The 19861-nt window shown below is 37.9% G+C and overlaps 1 protein-coding gene and 1 long non-coding RNA gene across 2 annotated transcripts in view; one reads left to right on the forward strand and one right to left on the reverse strand.

Annotated features, from left to right (window-relative positions):
- Window positions 1–12233: 12233 nt before the first annotated feature.
- SMIM30 (small integral membrane protein 30) lies at window positions 12234–14137 on the reverse strand. Its single transcript, XM_030308265.1, has 3 exons — window positions 14065–14137; window positions 13599–13692; window positions 12234–13129 (listed from the first exon to the last, which is right to left on the reverse strand). The coding sequence occupies exon 3, from the start codon at window positions 13082–13084 to the stop codon at window positions 12905–12907; it is 180 nt and encodes a 59-aa protein (XP_030164125.1). The 5' UTR covers window positions 13085–13129; window positions 13599–13692; window positions 14065–14137; the 3' UTR covers window positions 12234–12904.
- Window positions 14138–14200: 63 nt separating this feature from the next.
- LOC115509100 overlaps window positions 14201–19861 on the forward strand; it is a 57596-nt gene continuing 51935 nt past the window's right edge. The window contains exon 1 of the long non-coding RNA XR_003967231.1: window positions 14201–14265. This is a non-coding gene — a long non-coding RNA (uncharacterized LOC115509100). The remainder of the gene's footprint in view (window positions 14266–19861) is intronic.

A 19861-nucleotide genomic window follows, 5' to 3' on the forward strand; every position in this document is an offset into this window, starting at 1 on the left:
GCGGAGTGTAGGGGCCTAATTAATACAGCTGAAAAATACTGATTTATTTCATATCCCCACTCCCATTTTTTTTTTCTCCCTGACAGGCTGATGAAGCCAGAGACTTGCAATTCGAAAATGTTTGAATTTATGAAAAATAAGTCCAGGCGTGAGTACTAGAGTGATAGAACAGTCAGTAGAAAGAACTGTGATAAGAAAGAACCAAGGTAGGCCAAAATTATTGCCTGGTTATGCGAACAGAACAAATTCAGGCTTGGCTGGCAAGTGGATTGTTGGACACACACACACACACACACACACACAGGAGAAATCAGACAAGGCATTCAGTTTTGAGAGGAGGAGGAGTTTAATTTTACCAAATGAACATGAGGTGACAGCCATTCACATGACATCATTTATAAGTGCTAGTTGGTCTTGAATTGGAACATGAGAAGTCACATGGCGGTTGTCTGCTCATAGTGGAAACCGTGGGGCCAAAACAGGCAGAAGTAGTGTGGAGACAGAGGAATTCTCTAAGAAAGAGTATGAAGAGAAGGCCAACATCTGAAACTTGAAGAATGAATGAACATTAAGATATCAGAAGAGCAAGAGAAACCAGTTAAGAAGATGGTAAAGGAATAGCAGAGAGGTAGGAGGAAAATGATCCAGCCATTCTCAGCCCTTCCCTATGTCTCCCTTGACAAAACAATTAACATCTCTTCCTAAAACCAATGCAATAGGCTCCCAATTGGACCAAGCTTGTATCTTTTATTTCTTGCTTTTATTAAAAATAGAAATATAAGTGAAAATTCATTTTACCCATACAATTCTTCATTGTACTAAAAGGTCTTTAAAATGGATTCCCTTAAATAGAATATTTTTTTTCCTTTCTTCCTCCCTTTCTTCCTTCCTGCCTTCTTTTATTTTTTAAGCCCTGTCATTTGAGTACACTGAGGTGTAGGTTCTCTTGTCAAGCTCAAGGTGGGAGGGGAACCTCTTCTTTGGGATAGGATGCTGCCATTCACTTAAACCACTACACTGACAATTTTATGCCAATATTATATAGAAAAATAAAGCATACAAATTGGAAACAGCCATCATAGTATAAAATCATGCAGTGCTCTTCTCTTGCTTTGATTTCATATTTTTATGGTGATGCTACTAATTGGAATTTAATTTGATTCTACTTGGTTTTTGTCAGGCTACCAAAGTAGATTATATTTTTTCCTATAAAATACTTCATTTTGTCATTTAAACCATTTGGATTTTTGTTTGTTTGTTTGTTTGTTTGTTTGTGGACAGAGTCCTTAAGTCAACCTAGAAATGTGTATTGAATGTGTATTGTGTTATATGCTTTATCTTGGTTGTTCAAGAATAATACAAAATAAAAAGACAAATTTTCTGCTTTAAGACTGTTGCTGTTAGGTTGACATGATTAATTTAATGGACTGTAAGGCAAAAAATTAGACATTCTTTTAAGCAGATCCAAACCTCAGTCATACAGTTTAACTGTCTATGTATTTGGGAGCATTGACCACCCTTGTCCTCTTCCCCAGGAAATTTTATCCATCGTCCTCTTCCTAGTCCCAATCTCAATAGTCTAATCCCAATTTGGACTCCCATTTTGAGGTTCTTCTTTTTAGTTTAAGGGGCAGACAGCAAGTCATATTAACATTCAACAGAGGAAGTCTTCAAGACCTAGAAGAGGCACCATTAACAGTGGAATTGCAGATATCACAAAAATACTGAAGAGAGTATAGCCCGTAGGCATTTTGGTTTTGGGTGTTTCTTGCTGTCTTTCCTTAAGTAATGTCATCTGTCAAGGGCCTACTTCTGTCTATTCAAGGCTGGTGCCACTTCTGGGTACCCTGCTTGCCAAGGCTTACTTTACCTTGCACATCCTTCATCAAAGAGGAATTCTTGTTTGAAATGCCTGTAAGTGGAATAGGTGTGTTCAGTAGACCATTTCTACTCATTTGTTTTTGTGTGTTTTTTTTTAAATTTTTTTTAACGTTTATTTATTTTTGAGGCAGAGCATGAATGGGGGAGGGTCGGAGAGAGAGGGAGACACAGAATCTGAAACAGGCTCCAGGCTCTGAGCTGGCAGCACGGAGCCCAACGTGGGGATCAAACTCACGGACCATGAGATCATGACCTGAGCCAAAGTTGGACACTTAACCGACTGAGCCACCCAGGCACCCCCCTACTCATTTGTGTTTTCCTTTACAGATTGAGAAAATGAGGCTCAGGTGAATTTGTAAGTGATTTGCCCAGGGCCCTATAACCTGTTTGCTGTGTAGCCAGAACTAGGATCCTTACCTCTGACTCTTTGTTGAGTGTTCTTTTCACTGTATCACACAGCCTTTCTGAGCTGTGTTTTCATAAACTTCTTCATATACTTCTGTCATGTAGCAACAGCACTGAGGAAAGAAACACTTCACTGTGTGGTTTGGTGCTTATTATTGTAACAACAATTAAATTAATAAGATTTCTCGATAACTATCATTATTACTGATCACTAATAATAATAAGTGTAGGGGTCATTGGACAAGTAATGCTTACTTTCAATTATGAAAACCATAAGAATAATTTTGAAAATGAATACTCAAGAACATATGATGATTTTTACTTTCACTTCATATGCTCCCATTTATCGATTACTTACCATGAAGGTGTACAGTGACTCTGAGCCTTTTCTCTAAAAGAGATTTGTCATCTTCTTTCCCTGGATAGAAACCTTCCTTTCTACACCTAGATTTCAAAGCCTTTAATAATCCTAGACCTCTAGCATTTCTAGTAGGTTACTGCATAGTAACCTTAATTACCCTCCAGTTTGGAAAACATGGCTTCTTTAGAGGTTCAGGACAACAGATACTTTATAAATATGTTTGTGTACACATTTATGTCTGCCAAATTATAATATGAAAATTAATATTTAAAATTTAATTTCTAAGTTGGAACCATAGGTTCAAAGGACATGAATGTCTATTTGGCACTTGTTAAGAATGACTTATTTTGCTTATTACAGTCTGGTGTTACCAATAACGGCAAGATGTTGGAAACCACTGATAGGTCCAGCATTATTAAAGGAATAGGTGAAAAAAAATCTTTTTTGATGTTTATTTATGTTTGAGAGAGGGGGGGGGGGGACAGAGTGTGAGCGGGGGAGGGGCAGAGAGAGAGGGTGACACAGAATCCGAAGCAGGCTCCAGGCTCTGTGCTGACAGCACAGGGCCCGACACGGGGCTCAAACTCATGGATCACAAGATCATGACCTGAGTCAAAGTCGGATGCTCAACTGATTGAGCCACCCAAGCGCCCCTAAAGGAATAGATTTTGATTTTGAATAAGTGATGACAAGTACATGGGATGGAATATTATTTGGTTGTTAAAATATACATGAAATACTTAAAGGTTAAACAAAAAAACTGGAAAAATGGTATGTATGATTTATTCTAGTTCTCTTAAATGTATGCCTGTGGAAGGTGACCTGCAAAAAAAGTGACAGTAGTTTTCTACTTTGAGGGCAGGTGAAGTATGGGTCATTTTGTTATCATGCTATATCATTATTTAATGCTATTCATAATTTCTTTAGTCAAAAAAGTGGTACATTACATTGTGTAATAACCCAATAATTTGGTTTATAAGTTGCAGAAAAAATTTTTTACTTTGAAGTCACTTGTCATTCATTTTATCAAACTGAATAACTACTTTCCAAGTAACTTGACCTTCCTAGGTCAAGCTTTTGTGTCTTCATCTGTAAAATGCAAGAGCACAGAGCTCTCATACAATTTGAGAATTAGCTCACCAAGTGGTTGTTTTTTCTATTTCTGGTCACCTTGCTTATTCATACACAGGGCTCAGCTGTGATTTACTTCTGATTCATTTCTAAAACCAAAAGTTCAATGATGAAGTCTTCTCTTCACTGGGGCTATTTGAAGGAGCAAGTCATGGGCCAACTATGAATACCAAATGTGCTTTGAAAAATGGCAGCAAAAATAAAATTAGGTCCACATTTTCCTAAGAGAACTATTTTACAGAGGCCCAAATATTTGGATTAACAAGTGGATATTAAAAAAGATGATTTTTGTTGCTTCTTTGTACTTTAGTCACACTTGGTACTGAATTGATTTACTCTTCAGAAGTGGAAAGTCATAGGACCTGAGTGAAAGATCCAGCAGAACAGCAGGGTGGAATTATGGAGTGGCTTTGTGACAGTCCACTTGCCATGACTAAGGATCAGAAGTGGGACGCTATTTGGAGCTCTTTATTTGAGAGTTTTCTTTGGAAACGTAGAAGGACTTGGGGCTCCAGGTATCTTTTCTCCTCTTCTTAAATTTTTTTCTGATTAAGCTTTTTCACCTGAATGAAATGCAGGCTTTGACATCACATGTCATCTAACATCACCTGTCACCTGATATCATCTATAGCGTCATCTAAGTACTACAGTGTTTGACAACTGTCTTGTGCTTGCTTCACATTGGATGTTTTTCAATGGATGACATTTAGAGTAAATATGAATTGCCAACTGCTTTCTGAAAGATAGAGTTCGAGGCAGGTGGCTCAGTCGGTTAAGCATCTGACTTTGGCTCAGGTAGTTATCTCATGGTTTGAGTTCCATCCCTGTGATGGGCTCTGTGCTGACAGTGTGAAGCCTGCTTCAGATCCTCTGTCTCCCTCTCTCTCTGCCTCTCTCTCTCTCAAAAATGAATAAACATTAAAAAAAAAAAAAGGAAAACTCCATACTGATAGTGTTATTAAAAAGCAATGATAGGGGTGCCTGGGTGGCTCAGCAGGTTAAGCGTCCGACTTCAGTTCAGGTCATGATCTCATTGTCCGGGAGTTTGAGCCCCACATCAGGCTCTGTGCTGACAGCTCAGAGCCTGGAGACTGCTTTGGATTCTGTGTCTCCCTCTCTCTCTGCCCCTCCCCTGTTCATGCTCTGTCTCAAAAATAAATAAAAACGTTAAAAAAAAGCAATAATATTATCTTCAATATTATATCTCTGTCAGCATATAGACCTGTTTATTCAATGCTACTATATTGATGTGTTCTTCTGGAGTTTTTAGGAACTGAATTCAATCCACAAATACAGAAACAAGTATCCACTGAAACATCTAACAGCATGGACAGGGTGTGTGAGTACTTGCACTAATTAAAAGACACAATCTTGATTTTAAGATTAAGATATAGGTGATGGAGGATAGGTGGATGGAAGGGAAAGGGTAGTAGGGGTAGTGGTATAAAAGGGATAATAAGTATCTAAATAACTATAAAACAAGGTTGCATGAAATACATTACTACAGGTATAAACAATACACTGTGGATTCTGGAGGATAGATATCATTAACTTCTTTGGGGAATGGCTTTCTTGGGGAAAGGCTTCTTTATAAAGCAAATGAAAGATGAACACGGAGGTATGGCAAGGCATTTGATTTCAGGCAGTCTGGTGTTACTGGAGTATAGCATGAGTAAGAGAATGAGAAGGAGATGAAGGAGAGGATCATCCTGTGTTTCAGAATGGTAGATCATTTCTAAATAACAAAGCATTAAATATGCATGCACAATGCAAGCTTTTATAAATAGTGTATATAATCATTCAAATCAGCTAACTAGAATACATGTTAATACTTATTAAAATCATATTCTATAATTATTAGATGTCCAAGAAAATGATAAAATCTTGCATTGAATTTCAGACCTAGCCCATATAAATCTGAAAGGTTGGTATAGCTGTACTGAGTACAGTAAGGGCACATATAGGGTTAGTGAAGGGATGCTAAGATCCACTGTGTATTCTGGGCTGGGGTGTCCCTTTGCTACATTAACTCTGTATCACATATTCATTCTATAAAAGATTGAGTGAGCAGTAATTTCTATATGCCAGGCATTGTGCTAAAATCCAGGAATATAATAGTAATTCAGTCTCTGACCTCAAGAGCTTAGAATACCGAGATGGGGCTGAAGTTGGTTGAGATAAAAATAAGCAAACAGAGATTCAAATACAGACTGCCTTATTGATAAGGGATGTAAAGAATGCTGTGTGAGCACACAGTAGAATATGTATTTCAGACAGGAAGGGTTAGGGAAGAGGTCCTAAAGAAGTGCTGTTCAAACCTAGGAAGGTAGGAATGAGGCAGGTGAACTTGGGAAAACTACACCAGGCAGAGGAAGTAACATGTAGATCTATAAAGTAGAGGAAGTATGGAAAATGAGAAAGAGAGAGAGAGAGAGGGAACACACATGATGCTTTCTAGGAAGTGAAAAACAATACAGCTGAAAGCTACAGTGTAAGGTAGGTGACGGAGAAATTGGGGTTCTAGTTGTGTTTATAAGAGATCGCAGAGGGTTACAGTGGGAGGTCAAAAGACCAGCTGGGCTGCCTGTGTGATGGTGGTCTGAACTTGGGTAGGAGCCATGAGGATGGAGAGAAGTGAGTGAATCCCAGGCACAACTTGGAGATGATTCCATAAGACCTAGACATGGCTTGGAGGTGGAGTGTGAGGGAGAGGGAGGTGCTCAGCATCCTCTCAACTGTCCGTCTTGGCCACTGGGATGATGGTGGCTGTTAGCGGAGTCCCATCAGTAGTGCCAGAAAAGACTGAGCACACGAAACTGCAAGGTTGCTTGTTTCTGGATACTGCCAGGCCGACATCAATTAGCGTGTGGGCTTTTTGCTGTGAGTGGGAGTGGCAGGGCTACGGTTGTTTTTCTTCTTCCTTCTTGAGACAATCTCTAATCATACTTGTTCAGTACAGAAAATGAGCTGCCCCCGCTTCACTCAATTGACATCCAAAACTGTACCAAATGACTAGACTATGGTTTTTAGTGGAGTTCAAAGGGAAAATCAGCTCCTCATGCTGCTGACTTAAAATGGGTAATTACAATATTTTTAACACATTCCACTTTATTAGTTTTGAAATTAGTAAAACTCTTTATGGAGCTACAGAATTCTACCACTAGGAAACCTTTTTAGAGTTTGCACAAATAATGTTACAGATGAAGAAACTGTCTAGGTTAAATCATGGGCTCAAGGTCAATTGCCTGGTAGTTAACTTTTTTTGTCTCTAAATTGCAGTGATGATGTCTTGAAAAATGTTGATTAAATGAGTGGAAGCAGGCATATGTCATTATAGGACCCACAGAATTGTTTTATGTTGCTATCGAAATGCTCTGGTAATTTTTTGTGGAAAAATGAAAAGGGCTGGTCTGACAAATCATCTGAAATAGACTATGGTATAGTTTCTGTTCTTGGTGATCATGCCTGCTTTTACATTCTTTTGTTAAGTGATTTATGCACATTTATCCAGGGCATAATTATCTTGATTAATATTGAGAAATATGGTATTTATAATCCCAGTGTTTAACAAAGTGCTGCATGATTAGTCCTTTAAAAATAATGAACCCTCTTGTATATAAAATTTCATAATTTCATTTCAAATTATCAAGTGCCAACTAATATTTTCAAAATTTTGATCACCCATATATAATAGATTCAGTGGAAATATGTGAGAGGGGTATCATAGCTGCGATATTATAAATCAATGAGAAATTAAACCACATTTTAGTATTTTGCAGCAATCACATTTTTGTGGTCTTCTGTCTTTTGCATTTAGATGCTAGATGTCTATTATTTATTTTGCATTTATATGCTAGATGTCTTCTGTGATTTTCTGGTCTTCTGTCTTTTGCATTTAGATGCTAGATGTCTATTATTTAATCACATAAATTATTTAGAAAAATTAAATTATTAAAAATTAGAAAAATTTTAAATATGCCATTTTATACACATACTTATTGATTTGGCCCTGTTCTCACCTAAGAATAAAAATCCTGTCTAGAATTAGTAAGTCTCAGTCAGGGCTTCAGCTCTATTCCCTACCATAGGAAACATTGAACACATTCTATGTTGCTTTTATCTTTATGACTTCTAAGGAGATGAGATTTATCAGAGTTCTTTTCCTGATGGAATATAGACCAGATCTATTTTCCTGAACAAGCAAAACCAAAAGTCCTTGAATCTTCTTAAATGACCAAGCAGTTACTGCTAAGCTTTTGTGTCAATTAGTAAAGACCCATGGTCAACACGTTAGGAATTACTAAAACAGAATCAATTTTTTTTTCTTTCTTTCTCTTCAAAATTTGGGGAAGCTTTAGGGAAGCCAAATTTTCTTCACGGGTGTCTTTGAGTTTCATCAGTTTGTAAGCCTATAATGGTCGAAGTCAATTATGATAAAGACAACACTCAGCGAAAAGGTCAAAATCCCCGTTTAATAGGGGATTTGCTTATGTAACTTTCTAAAGAGAACTCTTTTAACATATAAATACAAAATTGATGCTTACTGAGTAGTTAATTCCTTCCATGTCTAGAAAATATCTCCAAATACCAATAATAATAACCTCAAGCATGTCAAGTCTTTTGCATTTATTACTTCACGTATTCCTCATCTATCTATGAGGTAGAAAGTGTTATTATCGCCATTTAACAAAGAGGGAGACAGAAATTTAAAAGTGACTTGCTCAACATCAAATTTTAAGTAATGGAGCCTGGTTATCTATGTCTGTTGGACTTCAGAGCTTAGGCTCTTCATGCATATTGTGATACCACCAAAAAGAATATTTGAGTCTTTGCAAGGGAGATGGTTTGTATTCAGAGTTCTCCCTTTATTATGTGCTTCAGGCTATATAGCTACATCATCTTTCCTACATCCAAATTTGGAAATGGCATTTGACAAGCTTCTGCAGAGCTTAGAAAACCTAAGAGGGTAAAAGTGCATGTGATGTTTAGCTTTTGAGATTTCCTGGGCCTACCTGGTTCCTTCAGTTGGTACATTTGGTATCGCATCAGTTTTTCAAGAAGCTGCCCTCACATTCTTATTGCTGAGACAAAATATAGATACAGATCACTTTTTTCAAACTTCAACTGTACTCCTGCATTCTTTTTTTTTTTTTTTTTTTCAACGTTTTTATTTATTTTTGGGACAGAGAGAGACAGAGCATGAACGGGGGAGGGGCAGAGACAGAGGGAGACACAGAATCGGAAACAGGCTCCAGGCTCTGAGCCATCAGCCCAGAGCCTGACGCGGGGCTCGAACTCCCGGACCGCGAGATCGTGACCTGGCTGAAGTCGGACGCTTAACCGACTGCGCCACCCAGGCGCCCCTGTACTCCTACATTCTTGATTGTCATCATACTCTCTAATTGAGCTTATTGAGTAAAGACAAAAATAAATAATATGCTGGATGGGTGAAGAGGGAAGGGCAGATGTGGATCACAGGACAAAGGTCTGTTAAATGAAATACCTTGAATCAATTCTTTACCTGACATTTCTCTCTCCAGAAAATTCACTCTTAAATATGCACTGAGGAGACCTCTGCTTACAGGAAGATGTAGTAGACATCCTTTTTTCCTATTTCTTACACTAAGTACAGCTAAAAACCCTGGACATTATGTGTAACAGACAAACATAAGAAGATTCTGAAAGGTAGAAAGAAGGCAGACCTCAGGACCAGAGCCAGACCTAGTGGTGAATTCTCTGGATTTTCTTTTTCCTCATAGTTTACTAGGTACTCTGAAGCTGGCAACCCAGAAATGTCAATGGGCTCAGACATGGCCATGAGACAGCGGAGACCACAGAGGAAGTTTGGACTTTTCACTCCCACCCAGTAGCCACATGGCACCCCACATTCCGGGTCAGGGGAGGGCACAAGAGGAGCAGTAATGAGGTGTCCCTGGACTTCTACCTCTATGTGGCAGTACTGAGGCAACAACGTCCCCTGCTCTGAGGCAGCATGGTCAGAGAAGACCTGCTAAAATACAACCTTCAAAGATGACCCAGTCTTTTTAATACCATACCTAAATTGTCCAGGTATTAATGGAAAATCGCTCATCATTCCAAGGAAGATCTCAGTTTGAAGGGAAAAGACAATCAACAAATGCCAATACTGAAATGACACATATGTTAGCATTACTTGATAAGGATTTTGAAGCAGCCATCGTAAAAGTCCAAAGAACAATTACAAACATGCTTGAAACAAATGAAAAAAATAGCAAGTCTCAGCAAAGAATTACAAGCTACAAAGAAAACTAAATGGAAAACTTAGAACTAAAAAAATACATGAGCACAATCTGTGAACTTGAGGATAGAACGCTAGAAATTACCCAGTCTAAACAGAGAAAAAAGACTGAAAAGAAAAAAAGCTATAGGGCAAGTGAGACTGCAGCAGAAGATCTAACTACTGGGTGACTGGAGTCGCTGGAGTCAAGGAGATAAAGTACATGGGGCTGAAATACTGTTTGTAAAAATAATGGCTGAAAATTATCTACATTTGGGAAATGACATAAACCCATAGGTTCAAGAAGCTGAGCCAACCCCAAACAGGACAAACCCAAACGTATTCATGCTAAGACACATCGTCAACCTTCTGAAATCTATGAACAGAGAAAAAAAACTCTTGAAAGCAGCCAGAAAGAAGAGATGCAAGAAATGCACTGATGTTTGGCATTAGAGAAATGGGTGGGCTACCAGCACTTCTTGTTGATTTCAACTTAGTCTTCTGCCTTGGTAACTGAACTTATCTGAACTAACATGCACAGAGCATTTACTAGACATCTATAAATCATGCTGGCACTTGGGGGACATATATTAATCCCATTCTTCTTATAACTGCTCCACAGCAGTTATTATCCATCAGAGCAAATCAAGAAATTGCAGAATTTGAAAGAACCTCAAAAAACAACAAACAAACAAAAAAACCCATCAAGCACATATTTTTAATTTGTAAGTTCTGGATGGGCTTCAGCTCTGTGAACTACTTGAAATTAATCTAAAAATGCCAGCATGTATGTGCATTTTTCCAAGCAAAGGACCAGTTTTTATCAGATCCTCGATGGAGTTGGTGGCCCAAAAAAGTTAAGAGCCATTATAAGTTTCCGTTCTTTTCAGGCTAACCCATATAACCCAACCTAGGTAGAAAAGCAGCTAAAAATAGAGAAGGTACTCTTCAGTATATCCATCAAAATTCCTGAATGCTACCTCATAATTCTCTATTTTTTAAGGGAACACTAAGAAAATGGTTTCCTAATTCCTTCTAGGCACTTCTGGAAATACATGTTCATTAAAGAATATTTGCCTGCAGTCTTATTTTGATCGTTTTAAAAATAGTACCTGGAGGTGATTAAATGGCTAATGCACTGTAATTTCAAATGTACTTTAAGTTTGATTTCTCCCAATGCCAATGGAAAAGTTCAGACAAAGCAGCAGCAGCAGCATCTCTACACCGGTACCAATGTGCTGGTTTATGACATAGGGCAAACTGTTTTACAATTTATGTTGAAGTTCTATTAATTACACAATGTGTAACTGCCAATTTACCAAAACAAAAAACGTTAGTGCATTCCTTTGTGAAAAAATAAAACAGCTACGACAAACACAGATCCATTCAGTTTCTGTCTTTATAGAATGGCTTTCCCTCACTCCTTGTATCTTCTACCCAATCCCTCATGCAAGTTAGGTGAGTTCATCTGCAGGAACACACTATAAAGAGGGTTTTAGGTTGCTACAGCCTGTTTTCAATCAAAATTCAGGCTCCCAATGTCACCTGGAGAACTAGAAATTGGATAATACATTATTTTAGTAAAAACTTGATTACCTGCTTTCAGGACCCTAAAGTAGTTTGATTCACTCAGATTATTCCGAATTGGCTCTATCTACAGAATCAAAAGAATCACCAAGGGCCTTTGTTAAACAGAGAACTCCAGGTTCCAGCCTCAAATTACAATGCAACTAGGAGGATTTGGGAATCTGAAAGTTTTATCAAGTCCTTCAGGTGATTCTTGAGCTCAAGCAGGTTAGAGTAGTCTTCTTAAACTTGAATATGCATACAAATTATTCTAGGCTCTTGAAACAAATGCACATTCTGATCCAATTGGTCTGAATGGGGCCTGAGACTCAGCATTTCTACCAAGTCCCTAGGTGATATTGTTACTTTGAGGACACTTTGAGTAGTATGATCAGAGAGGGTATGCTTCATCTGGTTAGTGTATAAACCAATATAGGCCATTACATTTTCCTTTTGTATCTGTGGAGTCTCTAACAGGCACTTCTACCTTGATACTGCCCATTTCTCACTTATGATTGATAGTATTCTCTACAAGCTAGTGTGATCACTTAAAGGAAGTCACGTAGCTGACATAAAAGTCCACAGAAAGTAAAGACAGCCTGAAATAAACAGAAATGAATATCACACATTAACTTACAACATAATGGGTTTGTATTTAATATAGTACTTCTCACTATAGAGATGTTATTCAGTTAATATAAAGGTTTTTAACATTAAATCTCTTCTCCATTTAAATGTCCATATAAAGTATTTTTTTACATTAAATATTTTCTCCATTTTAACATTAGATACACTGAGTACATTTTTCTTACCTCTTCCCCCCAACCAAAGAAATAAAAATTTTAATTTCTGGATGTATTTGATACCTAACTACAATACTAACTTGGGAGATAACAAAACAAAAATCTAATAAAAATATGGAGAAAAGTCTCCTCAGTGATGCAGGAGGCAGTGGCAATTTCTTAGGATTCTGGGTAAGGGTTTCCTTCTTACTATCTCATGCACTTTGAGAATTCCAAAACTTTGAAATAATATGTAAATTTCGGTCATCTGACTTCTTTGAGCCTCTTTCTAACTAACATATAGGACTTTTAGACTGCTTTTTTTCAGTGCATTATTTGTTGTGAAGGAAACTTTTTTTTCCCATTTAACATATATCAGTTTGCTTCCATTTACAGGGAGACAATTAAAAATGTGAAAATACCCTATTTCTTGGGAACTTTCAGACACTAAAGATCAGTTTTTAACCTCAATAATTCACAATGGTTTTCTGGGCAAGGTCTGATTCAGAAGGCCCGTCAAAATCACATTTGTCCATTTCTCTTTCGTGCATATACCCCCAAACAAGCACAAATGCCTGTAATGCTGAGAGCCACACCTAACAAGAGAGCGACTGCATCTCCAGCTTCTACTGCTTCAACAACAGGCAGCACCAAAAGCAGTGAAATGAGGACCAAGAACAACTGTGCTGAAACTGAAGCCATGATGTTGGGATTTTCAGGTATCTCGATCTTGAGGGCAGAAAGTTTCTAGAAATCAAACATGGAAACAAAAAGGAATCATTAAAATTTTCCACCTTTTCAAATGACAGCATGAATACATAAATAACAATCCATATAACCTTTTAAATTTAAATTTCAGACCCATTTCCCCATTTTAAAGGTAGAAAAAAACCCGGTAAGTTTATAAAACAGTTTAAAGAAGGTCATTTGAGGCTAATCCCCCCTTTCAATGCTAATTCCTTGACTCCAGCAATGTTTCCACATGCTATCATGCCAACCTCGTGTAAATCAACTAAGCAACTTGAACAGAACATAATTAAGAACAAACAGAAAACACACCAGACACTCGGAAACTTAAATATCCTAGTATTTTGAGTAAATGTTGAGTAAAAATTACATTTTCTTAGGATTTCTCCCACCCAGGAAATGCAGACAAATCTGGCAAAAGTCACGCAATATGTAAGTCTGTGAAGTTGTGGGGATTAGTAACACTTACCAAAGAAAGTATTTATGTATAATTCTATCTGATTCGAAATACTCCCTTCCTGGAGTTCCGGATGCTGAGGCTAAGAGGTTCCACGTGACAGAGCCTAGTATCAGAAAAGGGTAGGATTTAAGAATTAATCATCACCATCATTATCATCATCATTATCATCATCATCATCATTTTTTAAAGATACAGCCACAGTGCAGAAGGAGGAAGTCGTTCGGAAGAGAGAGGAATGGATAATAACTAGAGGAAACAGTTTGTTCAGGCAGGGGAACTAGACTTAAACTTGGGTCAGTTCGCCGGCACAGGAAAAGCTAAAAATAAACCGAACCCAGAGCAAGTTTGTGCCAGGATTTGATATTAAGATTTTAAAAAGAACCCCTGCTTTGTCCCGGAGAGGTGCAAATATCCTTGTTTTACAAATACACTGAGGCAACCCTAAGTATCCTTTGGAGACGAGCTCCTACGTTACCTTCCGGGAAGCAGCCATTACAGGAATGGCGAGGAGGGCGGGGTCTCCAAACTACACTTCCCACAATCCCCGCTGCCGACGTCTCCCAGGATGCGCCGGCGCGCTCCTCGGTAACTGGCTGAGGGAGTGACGAGCACGCGCTACCGGAGACCAGGAGGAGCTCCCCTGCGGGTGTTCCTCACAGGGCGCAGAGTTTTACTGGTAAAGTGGTTTAGTGGGTTTGTACAAATGCTCTCTCAAAAATGTGATAAAGAAATGACAGTAGGTGGTTTTTACCCTATCTAAGGTTTCGAGACACACACATGGTTATGTCTTTTCTTAGACTGAAATGGAGACACAACAGCGGGAAAATAGCACCCGAGCCGAGTCATCTGTTTCGGGCGCTTTTAAACTAGCGGCTTCCAACATTTTGAAGCAGGGAATCCCCTGTCACCATCTTCCAAATGTACCTTATGACGTTTTGTTAATTCTTTTTAATCAAGAGGGGAAAACACGTTTAATTAGACATTTTGGGAAATGTTAAAACCGTTTGCAGGGAAAAAAAAAAGTTTAGGAAAATAAAAAGGGTTTATAGGAAGATACCTATTGTTTATGAAGGTTCTAGGATTGAGTTTCCCCATTAGTTCAAGAATGTTAATAATTCTTTTCAATTATGTTTTTATGATACCCACCCTAGCTGCCCCCAAACATTTATGAAAATATACGAAATTATTACTTCTAAACCGTAAGTGAATTGTTTCCATATGTAAGTCAATCCTTTCTGAAAGATACTCTTTGAGTGCTAGTACCTGTGAAGTCCTTAAATGAAACTTTCTAGTCATCCAGTTTTCTGAACTCTGATTTGCTGATTCGGCTATTTATTTGGCACCGTCACATAGTAAGTTATTAATGATGTGTGTTAGGGATGAAGTCACTCCGCTTTCTGAAAGTCAGTCTCTCCGGTGTAGCAGGTACATTCAGCTCGGTGCCCGTAATTAGCACGTGATCTTGTATTGCATCTTATGCTCTTTCATAAATGTTACCAATCTCTCTAAACTTACAGCAAAACTTTATATTCCTGTCTCCTAACACAAACCCAGCAGTGAAGTGGGCTAATCATAATTATTTGAATAGATACATGTGCCAACAAGGTTTCATGAGACCAAGAAGTGCCAAATAAACCAAACCAAGTCCCCTTGAGTAGTAGAAGTTTGAGGATAACTACACAGTAATATTGGTAGCATTGCTTCTCTAAACTTGATTGTTTTAGTACAGTTTTGTCTTTGCCTCATTTGCTTTGAACTTTTAGTATTGTACCTTTCGAACCAAGTATATTTGAAATATATTACAAGGTATTCTCTTGCTTTCTAGTGTGAACATTTTGGGGATATTTTTCCTTTTATGTCTGTTAAAGTTACCTAAAGTCAGCAGACTATTTTAAAGTTAGTGTTATTGCAGGCTTGTTTCTAGATGTGTCAACATTGAAGATAATGGTTTGGTTTTAAGTTTCAAGAGTCTGTGGATGGTAAAATGCTTTTTCTTTAAAATATTAAGAGGTCACTTAATGACCTGAATCATCTGAAAAAGAGTGGCAGAAGTTTGTGCAGCAGTGTTTTGGGCCTAAGTAGTTTTAATTAATTAATTACTTAAAAAAAATTTTTTTTAATGTTTATTTTTGAGAGAGACAGAGACAGAATGCAAGTGGGTTAGGGGCAGAGAGAGAGACACACACACAGAATCTGAAGCAGGCTCCGGACTCTGAGCTGTCAGCACAGAACCCGACGTGGGGCTGGAACCCACGAGCTGTGAGATCATGACCTGAGCCAAAGGTGGATGCTCAACTGACTCAGCCACACTGGCACCCCTAATTAATTAATTTTTAAATAAATGTTTTTATTTATTTTTGACAGTGAGAGCATGAGTGGGGGAGGGGCAGAGAGAGAGAGAGACAGAGAGAGAGAGAGAGAGAGAGAGAGAAGATCCAAAGCAGGCTCCATACTTATAACAGCCAGCCCGATGAGGGCCTTGAACTCACCTACGGTAAGATTGTGACCTGAGCAGATGTGAAATACTCAACTGACTGAGCCACCCAGGTGCCCCCAAATAGTTTTAAATAAAGTTGGTTAAATTCCCCTAACCATTCACCCACCCCAGGCAGGCAGTTTAACACCCGAATTGCTATATATGCTTTTGTGACCTTTTTCCAATCCTAGTATCAAAGTCGTATGGTATTCTAGTTCTCAGTTTTTTCTTACTACTCTAGTGATTAAAAACAAAAATCAATTTATTCCTTTGCTTAAAACTCTCCAGTTCCAACACATTAAGCTGAAGTGCAAACTCTTTATCAAGGCTCACAAAACCCTGTGCATTCTGCCTCTTTCTGCATTTCTGATGTCAGTCCACCACTCACCCATGCTTATTCCATTTCAATCACATTCATCTGTTTGCTCTTTCTTAAATATGCCATCTTTGTTGTTTCCTATTGAATTTGCCCTTGCTGTTGTCTCTGCCAGTAATATTTTTCTCACGGGCATTTTCTTTGTTTCTTTTTTTCTTTTTACTTTTTATTTAGTTAACATACAGTGCAATATTGGTTTCAGGAGTACAATTCAGTGATTCATCACTTACATACAATACCCAGTGCTCATCATAACAAGGGACCTCTTTTATACCCATCACCCATCTAGCCCATCCCCCACCCACTGCCCTCTATAACCCTTTAGTTCTCTGTCATTAGGGGTCTCTTGTGGTTTGTTTCCCTTTTTCCTCTTTTTTCCCCTTTCCCATATGTTCATCTGTTTTGTTTCTTAAATTCCACAGACTAGTGAAATCGTATGGTATTTGTCTTTCTCTGATTGACTTATATATTGATTCACATAACATAATATGGTCTAGCTCCATACACCTCACTGCAAATGGCAAGGTTTCATTCTTTTTGATGGCTAAGTAATATTCCACCGTATGTATATACCATATCTTCTTTATCCATTTATCAGATGATAGACATTTGGGCTCTTTACATAATTTGGCTATTGTAGATAACGCTGCTATAAACATCAGGGTGCATGTACCCTTTCCAATCTGTATTTTTGTATCCTTTGGGTAAATACCTAGTAGTGCAATTGCTGGATCATATGGTAGTTCTATTTTTAGTTTTGTGAGGAGCCTCCATACTATTCTATGGAGTATCTGCACCAGTTTGCATTCTCACTAGCAGTGTAAGAGGGTTCCTCTTTTTCTGCATCCTTGCCAATACCTGTTGTTTCTTTTAATTCTAGCTCTTCTGAAAGGTGTGAGGTGGTATCTCATCATGGTTTTGATTGGAATCTCCTTGATGATGAGTGATGTTGAGCATCTTTTCATGTGTCCGTTAGCCATCTAGATGTCTTCTTTGGAAAAGTGTCTGTTCGTGTCTTCTGCCCATTTCTTCACTGGATTATTTGCTTTTTGAGTGTTGAGTTTGATAAGTTCTTCATAGGTTTTGGCTACTAACCCTTTATCAGATATATAACTTGCTAATGTCTTCTTCCATTCCATAGGTTGCCTTTTAGTTTTGTTGATTGTTTTCTTTGCTGTACAGAAGCTATTTATTTATTTATTTTAAGTGTTTATTTATTTATCTTTAGAGAGAGATAGAGTGTGAGTGGAGGGAGGGGCAGAGAAAGAGGGAAAGAGAGAAATCCTGTGCAGGCCCTGCGCTGTCAGCACAGAATCTGAAGCGGGGCTTGAAACCACACACTGTGAGACCATGACCTGAGCCGAAATCAAGAGTCAGATGCTTAACCTACTGAGCCACCTAGGTGCCCCCAAAAGCTTTTTATTTAAATGTAGTCCCAATAGTTTATTTTTGCTTTTGTTTCTCTTGCCTCAGGAGACATATCTACAAAAAAGTTGCTATGACTGATGTCAGAGAAATTATTGCCTGTGCTCTTTTCTAGAATTTTTGTGGTTTCAGGTCTCACATTTAGATCTTTAATCCATTTTGAACTTATAAGAAAATAGTCCAGTTTCATTCTTTTGCATGTTGCTGTTCAGTTTTCCCAGCACCATTTGTTGAAGAGACCATCTTTTTCCATTGGATATTCTTTCCTGCTTTGTCAGAGATTAGTTGACCATATAGTTGTGAGTCCATTTCTGGGTTTTCTATTCTGTTCTACTGATCTGTGTGCCTGTTTTTGTGCCAGTACTATATTGTCCTTATGACTACAGACATGTGATACGGGTTGAAAGCTGGAATCGTGATGCTTCCAGTTTTGTTTTTCTTTTTCAGAATTGCTTTAGCTCTTCAGGGTCTTTTGCGGTTCCCACACAAATTTTAGGATTGTTTGTTTTAGCTCTGTGAAAAATGCTGTTGGTATTTTGATGGGGATTGCATTAAATGTGTAGATTGCTTTGGGTAGTATAGACATTTTAACAATGTTCTTCCAGTCCATGAGAATGGAATGCCTTTCCATTTCTTTGTGTCTTCTTCAATTACTTTCATAAGTGTTATATAGTTTTCAGAGTACAGATCTTTTACCTCTTTAGTTAGGTTTATTCTTAGGTTTCTTGTTTTTGGTGCAGTTGCAAATGGGATCGATTCCTTGATTTCTTCTGCTGTTTCGTTACTGGTGTATAAAATGCAACAGATTTATGCACGTTTATTTATATCCTGCGACTTTGCCGAATTCATGTATTAGTTCTAGTAATTATTTGGCAGAGGATTTTGGGTTTTCTACATAGAGTATTATGTTGTCTGCAAATAGTGAAAGTTTGACTTCTTCCTTGCTGATTTGGATGTGTTTTATTTCTTTTTTGTTGTCTGAATGCTGAGGCTAAGACTTCCAGTACCATGTTAAATAGTAATTCCCACCGACTTTTTAATGGCTGTTTTCTCAGTGTCGTTCAAGTTTCTGCTCAAATGTCACCCTCTTCCCTGAGCACATCACAAAAGCTATCTCTTCCATTCCAATCTGTCCAGTTTCCTGCCTAATTTTTTCCTCATAGTGCCTATCACTAACTGAAATTATATTATGTATGTATTTGTTTATATATGTAGTAAGTAAACAAGTACAGGAAAGTGAAAATTCCATGAAGGGCAGGAAATATTTCTGTCCTATTATTTACTACTGAGTTCCCAGCTTCTACAGCAGTGTCTAGCATGATAGATAATTAGGAGATATTTTGTGAATGAATAAATGATGCTAGTATAAGACTGTAATATGATTAATATTTACTTGCCTTTATACTGTTCATGGTAGAAACTACCTTGTAAGTAGGAAATCTGCATTTGGGCTAAAGTATGAAGATACTTGATTATCTAGACTGAGATTACTTTGAGTCTTCATTCAAAATTTAGTCTTATGTATTTCCTCCATGATACTATTAACAAGAATTTACATTTATGTATATATAAGATATAGTAGCATCTAAAACAGGAACAACTTTGTTCAAGAACCTGTCTGTAATGGCCCCTACTTACTTCCTCTGTCCACTAGGAGCATCAGGATCTTGACAACAAATGTTGATTAAGTCTACCTGAATCGTGTATTTTTTCCTTCCCAATACTTGAAATGTTTCCTTTAAATACTTCTTAATGTTGGATGAATGGTATTGGCATTTTTGGTGGGACAGTGCTTTGTTGTGCAGACACAATATTTCAGGATCTTTAGCATCTCTAGCCCATTTCCATTAGATGTCAATAGAATCACCCAGGCACCAGGACAACCAGCTGCCCTTACACATTGCCAAATACTCTTTTGTTATGGATACTGTTCCTAGTTGAGAACCATTCCAGGTTTCATGAACGAAATGAAAGGTGCAGTTGAGAGCAGAATGA

The sequence above is a fragment of the Lynx canadensis genome, chromosome A2, assembly GCF_007474595.2.
Source record: "Lynx canadensis isolate LIC74 chromosome A2, mLynCan4.pri.v2, whole genome shotgun sequence".
Lineage (NCBI taxonomy): Eukaryota > Metazoa > Chordata > Mammalia > Carnivora > Felidae > Lynx > Lynx canadensis.

What these genes read in the sequence shown, in the direction of transcription:
- SMIM30 (XM_030308265.1), bottom strand. Translation starts at nt 13,084, where the DNA reads ATGGCTTCAGTTTCAGCACAGTTGTTCTTGGTCCTCATTTCACTGCTT.